The sequence below is a fragment of the Varanus komodoensis genome, unplaced genomic scaffold (genome assembly GCF_004798865.1).
Source record: "Varanus komodoensis strain SLA01 unplaced genomic scaffold, ASM479886v1 scaffold1, whole genome shotgun sequence".
NCBI lineage: Eukaryota > Metazoa > Chordata > Lepidosauria > Squamata > Varanidae > Varanus > Varanus komodoensis.
In genome coordinates, this window is record NW_025335268.1 from 90,381,275 (window position 1) to 90,396,006 (window position 14,732).

The following is a 14,732-nucleotide window of genomic DNA, read 5'->3' on the forward strand; positions in this document are numbered from 1 at the left end:
TTTCTATGATCACCTTTCGCTTCCGCCCTGGGGGGGATTTTAAAAAATGCTTTCTCCAGTGTGAACTCAGAAAACCTCTATGCGTCCAGAGAGACAGGCCATCTGAAAGCAGTAACTCTGTAACGCTGTTTTGCCCCGATCAAAGGAGTATACTTTAATACGCATGCGTAGACGGGGAAAGGGGGGCGGGGTTGACCCGCGTGAAGTTTTAATCCTCTCCTGCATCTCTGCGGGAAATGAGCCTCATAGCCGTGTTTGCAGATTACCGTCGTTCCTATTGTCAATCCACGCCTCTTTATGCTCAGCCATAATCCTTATAGTCAGAATGTAACCGGTTTCATTTGTTCGCGGCTTTGAAATGAGCCTTTTGAAGAACACACTGCCCCCCCCCCCCCAAAAAGGGACATCCGACGCGGTAGAAAACATTTACTGCCCACTCCGTGACATGCACCGTAATGCTATCAAGTTTTATTCAGAAGTAAACTCTACGAAATTCAATGGGATTTAGAACTAGCTAAGTGTACGTGGAATTACTAGGCCCAGTTTGCCTCTTCATGGCTCTTTCGAAGCTTCTTTACAAACATGATACACTTAACCCCGTCCAGATCATAATTCATCCTTTCCTATGCCATTCTATTTGTATATTCCAATATGTATTTAAGCGTTTTAAGTATTTCCTTTTCAAGCAGAATGTCGAAAACGTTTTACATCTTTAGAAAATGTTGTGACCCTTTATTATTTACACCATTAATTCAACACATCCAAATCAATTTTAACCATAGTTGAGCCTGCTTATTTAATCATCGTAGAACATTAACTGTATTGCCTCTTCTTCCGAACCCGTTTCAATAGCACTTACTGTGTTGCTAGTGTGGATGCAAGTCAGATTGAAAACAAATGCTAAGGAACTGCAAATTCCATTCAGCCAGTTTCTCCCAGTTTCAGAATTGGAGTCCCCTTTACCATTCCTTTTCCATTTTACTTCTCGTTCTGATTTCAGAATTTTTTTTTTTACCCAACATCTTAGCTATCCTGTTAAAGCAAGCCTGTCACCCCTCTAACAAGCTATTCTTCCCTGTATTCTGATCCCATGGAGATATGTAATGAACATACAAAATATGAAACCAGTTTAGAGCACTTAGAATTCCATGGTGATAACAATGGTAAAAATGAGATCACAAAGCAATGATACACAGGACATACCTAGCCCATTCATTCCTTTGGTAGGGATTTTAACAATGTAATTGTAACACACTGTATTGCTAAACGTTGAGCCTGGAATAGCGTTCTTAAAAATTACTTGTCCCTGTTCTTGTTAGTAAAATCCAGTTAAACCCATTACAATAATCCATTACATCTTCTGCAAGTCTTCAAGTGTGCATCTAAAGGACATCTGACAAGGGAGCAAACTCATTTTTATTTCACTGGAGTTTTATACTTTCCTAGGTCTACACTGGAAACTACCAAACTGGGATCAGAAAAAGGTCAAAAGATGTTTATGTGTAACATGATACGGAAGCAAAAATTTAAAATGGGCTTTGTTTCAAGATTTAGTCATGCTGTTTTCTCTGATCTCAGACTACATCTTTATTAGAGAGTTGCTGCATTTCTAAGTCTCAACAAGCTTATGATTGACTGAATAATACCCGTTATCAAACAGGTTTGTGAGCTTTCGGTACTGCAGGACTTGAGATTGTTAACAGCCAATTGAATTTCTAGGAAACACTATAGCCAACTTAGTATCAAAATAGAACATCCTAACAGTGCAAGAAAGCACAACTGCACCTAAACCTTTAACACTACAAAAGCAAAATCTCAGTCTGAAAAACCACACCAAAGCAGAGGCATGTTTTGGGATATCACAAGATCCAGAATGTGAAGTAGTTTTCTACATGATAGCCTGAGTCCTACAGTCTCATCTGGAGATTGTTTGCACAAAACTTGATAATATAATCTGTGAATGCACTATGTACAGTGGAAACACTGGAAGACAAAGTATTATTCTGTATGGTGTTATGAGTTTGGGGGTTGCCATTTCCCACGACTCTGCAGCGTTGGGTCCTTGATTTCTTTTAACCACTGAATTTAAGTGTTCCAAAAGTACTTATGCCACAGAAGGCCTTACTACTCTGTCACATTCTCACATTTTTAAATAAAATATTAAGTACTTTTGATCCAAGGTATTTTGGACAAATGAATAACTATCTAGCAAATTAAGATGCTATTCAATTAAAAGCTGAACAAACCTTCAGTGCTGTTTATGAAAAACACTGATGCTCATATCCCTAAGAGATTGTTATACCCTGAGCAGTAGGTTCACTCCCAATAAAAGTATTTTAATAAAGATGTACATATGATTAAGTTGTCAGCATTTCAGTGATATAGTTTAGAATACAGTCATATGAAATGCAGCAGCAATTAAGCAGAAGTCAAGAGACAGAGTACCAAACTATATTTACTGTATACAGTAGTAAAGGAAACAAATATTGTATAAATTGGTGAATAAACAATGACAGATTTAAAAGAGTATCCCTCCTTAGCCCATATACAATCAAATGAAAAAGAAAAGCCTTTTTCAGCAGGATTTCTTGCAAGATGATCTAATATAGACAGTAGATATAAAAGGCAGAAAGTGACCTTCTCAAGCAGCAATGAATACCCTACTCAAAAGTCAACAGAATGACCTTACATTTTTATCTGGACATATCTAAGAAACATCACAAGCTGATGTCACTACAAAAATCATTTAAAACTCAACATTTGGGGAAGTAGCACAGCAAGTCTCTTTATGAATGTCAGGTTGTCATTCAGAGCTTTTGTATTCTTGATGTTTCAGTGGTATACCTGCACATTTAACACGACCATAAATATACTGACATTTATGATGTTAAATATAAGACCCAATTTACTTGACTGAATATATTAAAATAACTATGAATAGATGACTGGGATCTAAAGAGCTCCATGCATGTGCAGAACTCAGCACACAGAGAATATGGTATTGAATTCACTTTCTTCAGCACTGCACTCCACACTGCTCAGGGTCTCCCAAGGGAGGCATGAGGACCTGCAGCAGAAACAGGAAGCAGAAACCACATGCACATACAGAAAAAGTACACAGCCCTTTAAATCCCAGCCTTACATTTGAAAGTATAAGATAAAGAAATACAACTAACAAGTTACGCTTTCAAATTGACAGAAGGTACACAAGTCTTACTGCCTAATAAATCAATGGAAATGAAGCAATGACTCCTTGGGAACTATTTCATTGGGAACAATCTGCTAAAAACTTCTCCTGCACAATAAAATTAGCAAGAGACGCACAGCAGTTTCCTGGAGGCTTCTGGTCCATTCTTTAAATTTTTTCAACTGTGCTCAACCCTGGACATGTGATAGTTAAATAGAAGCTGTGAAAGTTAACATATGCAAATGCTACAGCTGCTGACAAATTCAAAAGACATTCCATTACTTTAAAAAATTGTTTGAGTCTATGCTATTTTATTATGAAAAAGCACATGTACATTTGCATTACCTTAAATTGCCACTATACTCAGCTTTGTATCTGTAAGTACTGCCCTTTCTGATATCCCGTTAACAGTTTTAAAGTAGTAACTGTGTTTAATGGTAAAAATCTTTTTTTTCTTTCCCAAGCCAGCTATTCAGAGAAAAACTTACTATTGCAAGGAAAAAATATTTCAATATTTACATTACTATAATTAAGCAGTAAAACAAAAACAACAAAAGCCAGGACAAAGTATCCTTGTTTTACAGTAGGTTGGTATTTAGGCCACAAATTTATGGGAACAAGATGACAGCAGACAACGGCCAGTATTTTACTTATTTGAGAATTTAATTTTGGGTGGGCCCATTCTTATGATGCATTTATTTTCCACAGATAAGCTTCGACTTGCACACGCAGTATATCAGGGACAGGAAAAGAATTTGGATAAATGTCCTCAGAACATGAGAAGATTCCTGTATGATTGGCATGTTCATTTGTTTACTATTTAATAGCAAATCCAAGGACAGATGATAAAGTGAGGTGACATTTTACATTCCTCTTCCCAAAAGGACAGGATATTTAGCACATTCCACCCGTCTGCTGTTGAAACACATCAATAGTATCTTCATCTTCCATTTCCAACTGTGAAGACAAAAGTGACAAGACTTATTTAAAAAAACCATTAAAGCAATATTCTTGTGCAAATCAATAAATTAATAATCTGAGGCTCCAGCTGCTGCATTATAACCTTGCCTCACATACCAGCAAGGCCTGCTCAGCTAAACCTAACAAATCCAGCCATTCTCAGTGGGGCAAGCATAAAGGCTATCTGGTCTCTTATTTATTCTCCCAACCTTTCAAGCTTGCTTCAAAAATACCATTATTTGTGCTTATTTTCCCACATTAGCATCTTAAAGTGTATCTTGGTGAACACATTAGGTAAGCTGTAAATGTAGACTTTAAAAACATTTACAAGAAGAACTTAGGGATAGAAGCTGGGTGGTGTCTCTCCTTTTCCATCTGTCTTTTGTATGAGACAACAGCAAGGGACTGCTAGTATTTTGTATACAACTCTGGGTTATTGCAGGACGGAGAAACCATCCTTCATTTTTGTCATCCAAGTCCTTCAAAGAATTGCTGCTGGAATGTCATCCAGAAGCACACTCAACCATTTTCATACCCCAAGTTTTAAAAAGCATTTAAAACATAGCAATAAGAAATGTTTAGATTTCCTGTTATTTTAGCCATTCTGCAGCACAATCTATGGAAAAACTGGATTCTTTCAGTAGTTCATGCTCAGATATATGCATAATCTGACAGACCTCACAGCCCTACCTCCATCTTTCTTTTCAGGAAATGTCTTGGATCCTTTCTCAAAGATCTATTTAATTGCATTCCCTCTAATCAAATACTTATAACCATACTTATGTATATTTACTCTCATATGATTCAGTGGAACTTACTCCCAAATAAACATAGTAACTATGCTTATGGAAGTAACTCCATACTGTTCCTAAAAGTTCTTATGGACACTCTTGCTTAGTGGTGAGCTTTTCTAGCATGCTTTCATTGATGCTAGGAGTATAGTCATGCAGAACCATTCATTCATTTGATGTAGGGCATAAAGTTTGCAGAAGACAAAAATTTAATTTGTAAGTATACTTTGTACAAATTCCACCAATTAATTAGTATGGTAACATGCTACATCTAGGACTGACTTCTGTAAAGGTGTTATCTGTTCACTACATCTTATTATTTAATTCTTGTAAAAACTTTCATTAGTCATCATTAATAGCCAAGAGTGATAAATCTAACAGACACTGTTACTACCATCCTTTCTTTGATTCCAGAGTTCCCACAATACTACAGAAGGAAAAACTGGCATAGTCACTACTTTGTCACTGCTGGCATTTGCCTGAGTATAAAGTCGATGAGGCTATTCTCTGTAATTCATTCCTCCTCACTCTTCTCTTTTCCCACCTTTATAACCTGGCCCCTTAGGTGAAAAGACACCCATTATTAATTATTCAGTACCACCATAGGAAAGCTATGCTTTAGGAATTAAAAAAATCAGTTCTAAATATTAGCATAATCCCCAAGATATGGGCAGTACCTACAACTGGGATGGGAAATCCATAACCCACCATGGATGTCTTACCCATCAATACCCCCATACCTGTACCTCTACCTCTAGGAAGACTCAATGGATGCATGGGAGCCCAGTGTTGCAGGAAAGAGGATGTGTGGGGATGCCTCCTCATGTGTCTTATTTTCCTGGATTCTACAGGTAAAGAGGGCAAACAACAGTGATTTCTTTCCCTGCAGAATCAAGAGGGGAGGATCTCAGTATGCAAAGAAGGGACATGTAAACCTCCCCATTCTGATATGCTGAGGGTATTTAACCCTCCAGGAGCCAGATAAGACCTGCAGCAGGTGGTTGCCTTCCTCCAGGAGTGAGACTAGATATGCATGTATGAATGTGCGCACTAGGAAAGTAGAGGACATGTCAAAGCATATGCATGCATGGAGGTGTTTGCATGTGCATTTGTGCATGCAGATCTGTGCATGCATGCTCCTAAGTATGGCCCCCTATCCACTAGTCATCTCTAATTGCACTCCTCAGGGAGCAAACAAGTTGCCAATCCCTGAGTTACCAGTTGAACTTCACAAACATAACATCACAACTTATTTCTTACCTGTGCAGGTGTATCTGTTTCATTAATTGGTTGTCCATCAAATCTGAATCTAATCTGTCTCATTGACAAACCCTGAAAGATGGAAATATATGAAGTTATAAATAAAACTGAAGTTATAAATAAAACTGAAGTTATATAAAACTGAATCCACATAACAGAACATCCTAGTTTGTATCAAAGATATTGATATCTTAGTGTATGTCAAATATATTGAATATAGATGTCAATATTCTAAAGGTTTAAATTAATCCCTGGCTGATGAAATGCATGTATTTTATAAGCCAAGTTCAGCTGAGAAACACTCTATACTTATCTAATCTATCAATCTAAGAAGGGTCACTAGGTTTACAAAATAATTTGAAAAATAGATTTTCTTTGCACAGCATAGAAGTATCTCCATACAGAAAGCCATAAATATTAATTATATACACATAGTTATCAATATGCTAGTAGAACTGACAACTTTCTTTATTCTCTTCCTTTTTCCTTGGGGCTTCCAACTTAACACACAGTCAGGATTATCCATATCACATGAACCTTGTTAAAGAGTGCTTTCCCACATTTGTACTGAGCAGAGGGTTAGACCTGATGGCCTTCTTGGCCTCTTCCAACTTTACTATTTTATGATTCCTGCTGCTACAGAAGTTAAAAAAATTGTGACACGGCAGTCATTGCCAACATTTCCTTGGCTCCTTGTGTCAATGCTATATAATCTATATTAGATATTAAGGAATTAATCACGTTTATTTGAAATTATTTACAGTTACTTTTTTAAAGAATAGTAATAAAGAAAGCCCATCTAAGCTTATAGAGAATATATAATAGTGCAATGAATTTTTTCATCACCAATGCACTGGTATGTCATAAGACTGGGTAAACATTCCTATACCAGAATTCCCCAGAAAAAAATAAACCATTGGCAGTTGGGGGATTTTTAATCTATTCAGCAATAAACAGAGGACAATAACACAGAAAAATATGCAGTTAATATTTACCTGTCTCTCACAATAAGCCTTCATTAGTTTATTTAGTGGCGTGTGCCGTTTTATTTTAAACTGAACCACAGATCCATCTTGACCAGCTACTTTTAAATTAATATGATCATTCTCTGTTTTTACTCCTTCCTGCCAAATAAAATATAAAATGCATATCAGTATTTGTTGGGCAAGACTCAAAGACCTCAGAAAACTTTGAAGGGCTTGGAAGTTTTTTTTATATGTTAAGCACAATCATACAACACACCTTACACCATGCAAATTATACCACTGCTGAGCCCTAGTTGAAATGGTAAACCAAAGGATTATCAGCACTAGACATTACAGCCCAGACCAAATGATAAGATAACCTGCAAATGCTACAGAGCCCCTTCAAATAGTTACCCCCCTTCAATTTAGTGTTGAAATTCATGCAACCAGCTGTTAAAGGAAGTGTTAAAGGACGCAGCTTGATTACATACGTGCAGTGTTCCTATATGGTGGCAAATTTCTAAAGAACTTAATGTAACATTAACACTTTATATTTATGATGTTACTTTGCAAACCGAAAGACAGTTGGAAAGCTGACATGTTTGATGAAAGGTACATTATCTAGTTTTGTTAAAAATGGCAAACAAGCATAGCTATTTACTTCAGCTGCAGTTTTTGTTGATGCTATTTTTTTGCGGTCATCTAACAAGAGCCTAGGCTTATGAAAAACAAACACAACAGGAACCTAAAGACACAATCTTTCAGCACTCTTGTAACTTCACATCAAGACCAGAAGAATAACTAACTTGAGAAGGGCCTTTCCAGAAAGTAAAAAGAAAATGGAATACTCACATAGCACAAAATACATACTAGCCTCATCAAACAGCAGCATTATACCCTGTCAGAATGTATGAACAATACAGTCACGCTGACTGGAATAGCCATATTTGTGTGTGCTAGTTCCTGCCTCCACAAATGAATGGTGAAGTATATGTTAGAACTAGAGAGCTGTGTGTATGAAAATTCCTCATCTCTATTCTTCCTGACTTCCCTGGAATTGTTTTATGCCCTGTACTTCCCTCCATTCTAAAATGTCCTGGTACTCCTTGATCTTAAAAACAAGTAATTAAGAAATTCATTCACAAATTGCACTGGGCTGTGTGTGTGTGTGTGTGTGTGTGTGTGGAGAGGTCACCTGATTTATTTTTAAAATGTATTTATATCCCCGCCCTCATATGTGAATGTTTAGAGGGCTTGGTTGTGGGTTGTCCACCTTCAACACCTGTTTTAAAGGATCTACATAGGTATTTCCGCATAAACTGCAGTAAGTTACAAGACACTAGATACAAGGAAGAATTTCCTGACTGTGAGAGCAGTACAACAGTGTAACAAGTTGCCAAGAGAGATTGTGTGCTCTTCCACACTAGAATCTTTCAAGAAGCAATTTGACAATTATCTGATCTAGATGGTGTAACTGGCATCCTGCACTAGCAGGACAGACTCGATGGCCTTCCTGGCCCCTTCTGACCCAACTATTCTGTCATACTGTGAAGTCATGGGGGATGGGGGAAGGAAAGGGGAAGGAATGTATATCTACATGAAATTAAAAACTTTTCTGGGCTTGAAGAAAAAGATATCAATTATTCACAAGAAATGATAAAAACTACAAATGTATCCCAGTATAAAATGACTATTAGCAAAAGAGATGAATAATTCTTCCATTACAGCCTTTCTCTTGTGTTTCACCACATGGATGCTCATTTAGACAGTAATAAATGTTAGTCTTTAAGGCACCCTCCATATGTCTTCAGGATTTTGCTATTACTACCTCTTTATGTCTTTTATTTCTGAGAAGTAAAGATTGGTTGCACCTAAGACTCTATTAACATAAAATTAGTCATGACTTAAATCACGCTGATAGCAATAAGATCTGACTTCAACCTAATGTTGCCCTAAAACATATTCCTATTACCTCTACCCTGCCCCTTCAAAGTTTAGCATTTGGGAGCTTCCACTGTAACTATTGTACAACTCTAATGTACTACTATTCTCACATAAGAACACAGAATCATAAAGGTGGACATGTCCTCAGAATCATATAACCAAACCTCCTATTCAGTGCAGGATAAAATGAACAGTGCAGTCATTTGTCATGAATAGTGACAACTATTCAGCTTCTGCTCAAAGCCTCAAGTGAAAGTGAAACTACTGAATCCTCAGGTAGTCTATACCACTGTATACAAGTTGAGGAATCTTCATAACATTTAATAACTCTCCCTCCCTGAAACTTCTGATCACCCGTTCTAGTCCTGCAACAGAAAACAATACCACTGTATTTTCTGCATGACAGCCTTTCAAATACTTCAAGATTGCTATTATGTCTCCTCCTAATCTTCTCTTGACCAAGCTAAACCTATCTAATTCTTCCACCATTCTTCACTGGACTTGGTTTCCAGCCTCCTTACCTTTTTGAAGAGCAGTATTGAATCAGACTAAAGACCAATCTATTTTAACATTTTGTTCCCACCTTAGCCAATCAGATGACTACACGCATTCCACAAAACCTTGACTGCAATACCAGTTGCTGAGGAACATTAACCCTGCTCCTGTTCCTCAGCAACTGGTATTCAGAGGTATGCTGTCTCATACCCTGGAAGGAACATGTAACTATCATGACTAGTACCCACTAACACCTTATTCCTCGTGCATTTGTCTTAAATGTCTTTTAAAGCTGTTAAAGTTGGCAGTCATCACTAGATCCCATGAAAGCAAATTTTTTGGTTTAACTATGTTCCATTTGAAACAGTACTCCATCTATTCTAAATTTCACGAAGAGACCCACTGAAATGGAAAGAATATTGAACTGGAACTTAAGAAATCCTTGCTGTAATCCCCACTCACCCATCAAGTCCACTATGGTCCAGCCACTGACTCTCAGGCCTAAACTACCTCTCATGTTTGTTGTGGGGAGAACCAAGTAACTTGCCTTGCATTCCCTGAGGGGAAAAAGCTGGCATATAAATTTGTGAGACAGACTCTTTCCATGATATGGCAGCTCCTCCATCATCTTCTATTCAAAAATGCCCTTCCTCTGCTACAGAGGATCCTGGGTTTAGAAAAACTAACAAAAACATGAGTTTTTTATTCCACAGATCTCAGAAAAACAGCAGCAAAAAATCTCAGAGAAGAGATGGGATGGTCATGAATTTTTTTCCCAAAAAGGTTGAAAAAAATTGATGAAATTCCAATAGGCTGATTAAACACTTAATATGTTTTATTACAATATTATATTTTTACAGTTAAGGAAGTACAATAACTACAGCTAACTCTGCTTTCTTTTGATTTTAAAAATCTTTAATTTCATACCACTTTGAATCTACTTGTTGGGGCCACACCAAAAAACAAAAAAAACAAAAACAAAAACAAAACAAAAACAAAACCCTCACAGTAAGTTTAAACAAAGAATAACCCCTTAAAGAAATCACAATTTTAATGCATTCATAGTAGTTTTGGGTTTCTTACAAGAGAAAAAAGGCAGGATATAAATGTAATATAATAATGATAGTTTAATATATTATTAGTATTTGAGCTATACTTCCACAGCTGCTATTACTAGGAAGTAACCTCAAATGTACAGATGAATCTGAGCCTGATCATAACTCAAATAGAAAGCTCTTCTCCAGAAACAATTCTGGAACATGATTTCCAATTAATACATTCTGTCAAAAATATGCCTCTCTGGGATTTTAATTTTACCGAATGCAATTCTTGCAGGAGGAGGGAAAACAGCTATTAACACCCTCTGTGATTTGCAATCTTCCTAGATGTACCAATGAACAATACCTATTTAACACTATAGTCCAGAGGTGTCCAAACCGAGGCTTCAGAGCCACATGAGGCTCTTTTTATTTTGTGGTTCACAGCTCAGTGCCCACTTGCCACTGACCACCAACCCTGCACACCCACTTGCCACTGCCCATGGGTACCCATTTACAGCCCTCAAACAACTGACATACATCGTATGTGTGTTGGGCAAGCCTGGTCATCCATTATAGTCCACTATAATCAAAACTAGATAACAGTGGTCAACCATTTAACAGAAAGTTAATTTTGACATTAGAACAGTGTACACTTACTTTAAAAACTTTCATAGGGATTTTTTTAAAAAAACCATTTAAGGTTATTTACAGCATATGTATCTATAAAATCCTCATTTAAGTTCTTTGTATGCCCAATATTTATATCCACTGACTCTAGATAAAGTTTGTAGATTTAAACTAATAGGAATGTGTTTTGCAGTATCTCTATCTAACAAGGCAGCATATTCGACGATTTTAGGTGATGGTTCTACAAAAAATAAACTGCAATGTAATCCCTATCATAGTATACTCCTGAACTCAGTGGCATCTAGCTCTGCGTTGAAATTCTGCTCAAACATAATTAGGCTGCATACTTTTATTCAGGTTTGCTGCCAGATCCTATGCATGTGAGCTCAAAGCTTCCATCGAAATTAGGTGTATGTACTTTCCAAAAGCTGTGCAGTTCTAGGGTTACTTAGCTACCTCACTGAGGAAGCACGTGGGAGTGATCCTCACAAACGTGAGGGGGAATCTCTTTGAAACCAGGGCCCTGACCCGATGCAACTATTTCCAACTGCGCATGGTGCAGCGGGAAGGAAGAAAAGGGAAGTCGAGGTCAGCGCTTTGCTTCCCTGAACAGGCTGCAACCGCGTGGTGGTCGCGCGTCGCCTACTTCACTTAACAATAAGGGCCTCGGCGCGTGGGGAGGTGCGGAAAATTCATTAATAAATGAATAAATAACTGTAGTCCTAGAGCCGCCCCATAACAGATGTTCTCTGGGAGATTCACAAAACAGGCACTTCATTAAAAATACCACGCAAAATAATAAAAAGCGAAACACACAGTTAAGAGACGCATTACTGAGGGGCCCAGACTAGAAAGGATCGGCCTTGGCTGGGAAGTTGCGCCGACGCGGCCTAACCGCCGACAAGGAGCCCGACTCAATTCCTGCAGAAGCTCCGGGAAGGAAGAGTGCGGACGGGCCGCCCCCTCTCGAGTCGCCCTCCTTCCGGGTGAGGCGGATCCGGCTCTCGCTCACAACCGGGGCGGGGGAACGCCGATTCGCAGGCCTGGGATCGGGCTTGCCCTTGCAGGGGGCCCAAACCCAGCTCTTGTCGGCAGCAACAAGGGCTAGAAAATGGGATGCAACTGCAAGCTCGGCAGGGCTCAGACGCTACGCGACGCACCCCCGCCCGACCGCGAACTCCTAGTGGGCTTAGGCTCCAGTCGGGCGCCCGAGGAACGAACGGGAACAGGCGGCTAGGATGAAAAACGGGAGCTCTCCCATGTACCTTAGGCTTCTCCTCGGACATGGCGACGTGTTAGGCAGAGACCTCTCCGGGAGCGAGTCCGCACACGTTAAGAGCCCGTTTCTTCCTCTGCTCTTCTCTCCCGCCCGCAGCAACTGCCCGCGAGAACGCGCTTCGCGCCCCAGAATCGCTGGGTCTTGGTTGGCCCTGGGTGGATCACGTGAGGCGGGCACGTTCTCGATGCGCGCTCCCGAGCGATGCTCTCTTCGTCGGGAGCGCGCGTCACTAGGGCGGAGGAGGCGATGGCGCCGAAGGTGCGTCATCGCCAGTTAAAAGTGGGAGCGCTGGGGCTGTAGGGAAGGTACGATGTGGGGGCGTGGCCAGATCAAGCGTGGGAGGAAGGGCGGAGCCAACTCCTTATTTTCCACAGATGCTTAAAAGCCGAAGTGTAAGGTCGGGCTATAGCGATGTCCCAACCTGGAGGAAGTCAGCCCGGTTCAGGGATCTTAATAAGATACCAACAGAAGATGGGCAGGTCCTAAGACCAAAGGAGAACTATATGCAGCATGGCTATTGCCACCATGTGTAGGAGACTGAGCTGCTTCTACATATGTAAATACATATTTGCATGCAGGCATTTTGCTATTTAAATATCAAGGATATGTCGTTATGAACGGCTGTGTAGAACCAGTTTAAAAAATAAATGAAAGCTCTAAGTACATCCTCCATAAGTCCCTTAAATATCTAAGAGACCTTTTGTATTTTTGGTGTCTTACCTTGGTCAGTGAGGGAATTAGTGAACTTAGACAAGAAGTGCTTAAGTATTTCATTTTAAGAAGTGAGAATAATGTGGGTGTATAAGCACAAGTCCCTGCACCTCCATCTCATTTTCTGTAAATGGACATTGGTTATTTTCTTAAATTTGAATTTGCTCTTAGTTATTCAATCTGTAAATTAAAAGCTGTGTTAAGGTAGGCTTCTATATTTCATCACTCCTGGTTTCTACTTTAATAAATATTGGTAATATGAAATACAAAGTGCTGTGTACTAAAGTTTATTAGTATGTCTTACAAATGCATAACTAGAGCTGAATTTAAAAATTACTTCCTGATTCAGATAAAAAGGTAAAGGTAAAGGTTTCCCCTTGACGTTAAGTCCAGTCATGCCTGACTCTAGGGGGTGGTGCTCATCTCAATTTCCTAGCCAAGGGAGCCAGCGTTTGTCCTCAGACAGTCTCCGTGGCCATGTGGCCGGCATGACTAAACACAGAAGTGCACGGAACACTGTTACAGGTAGTGACAATTCTATGCACAGTTTTAAGGGCAAGTACATTGTGCCCTTTGCAAAGGAGCCCAGAGATAAATTGATGAAGTAAGGTCACTGTGGTCTTTGCTTTATAGGTCAAAATTGTACCTCAAAAGCAACAAAGAATCAGAATAGATTCTGGGTTACTGATTTCTCCTGGTGACTCACCATGTCACTAAGAGAAATCATACAAATAAAAACAGGCATTTCCAATTATTCGCACATTTCACAGAAACAGAATGGTAGAGTTGGAAGGGCCCATGAAGGCCATCAGGTCCAACCCCCTGCTTTTGTGTTAAATTGAAAACTACAGGAAGACCTTGTGGATGCTTTTAATGGAAGGAAAAAAACACCTAGTATGCAAACAATGATATTACTGGACTGTCATGCTGGTAAGTGCATGTTAGGAATAAAGTCCATTGAGTTCAATGGGAATTATGGCCAGGTAAGAATTGTAGCTTCAGAGAAGGTGACTTGGCACTAGTCTATTTCAGGATCCTTTTTAGAAAATAATCAAGGATATTTGGCCTGGTAAGAATAATTCTTATCTCTAGGACGAGCCCCCTCTCACTCCAGTGAATCCATTTCCTGGAAAAGGTAACATCTCAGATAAAACTTGTGACAAACCCATTTTTGATGATGTTTGCCTTATGAGAAGGGTTTTTTTGGTTGACTGCCTCAAACCCAAATGTTAGTGAGTAGGCATTACTTAGCTAATAGTGGAAATACCTACCATTAAAAAGAGGGAGTTAGAAGTATGGTAAGGGCTGAGATTCTTATCACTCTGTAGTGGCCTGATTATAGGGAAAACGCACAGAAGAAACACCAGTGTTTTTTTGCCACACCCAAGAGTTTTGAAAGAAAAATTGGAGAAGTTAATCTAGTTAACATATGTAAAAACTCTCAGCCAAAACCCTCAATTATTCCTTTGATCA

At 39.1% G+C, this 14,732-nt stretch overlaps 1 protein-coding gene across 3 annotated transcripts; it reads right to left on the reverse strand.

Annotated features, from left to right (window-relative positions):
- Positions 1-2,437: 2,437 nt before the first annotated feature.
- On the reverse strand, positions 2,438-12,794 carry LOC123025623 (small ubiquitin-related modifier 3). Of its 3 annotated transcripts, none has more exons than XR_006415143.1 (5): positions 12,535-12,794; positions 7,194-7,322; positions 6,199-6,270; positions 5,679-5,783; positions 4,022-4,144 (listed from the first exon to the last, which is right to left on the reverse strand). XR_006415143.1 is itself a non-coding variant. In XM_044434532.1 (4 exons), the coding sequence occupies exons 1-4, from the start codon at positions 12,553-12,555 to the stop codon at positions 4,082-4,084; spliced, it is 285 nt and encodes a 94-aa protein (XP_044290467.1). In that variant the 5' UTR covers positions 12,556-12,791; the 3' UTR covers positions 2,438-4,081. The 3 variants fall into 3 exon arrangements, 1 of the variants encoding a protein (XP_044290467.1); XR_006415144.1 differs by having other exon boundaries at positions 4,030-4,144; positions 5,685-5,783; XM_044434532.1 differs by lacking the exon at positions 5,679-5,783 and having other exon boundaries at positions 2,438-4,144; positions 12,535-12,791.
- Between the last annotated feature and the right edge of the window lie 1,938 nt (positions 12,795-14,732).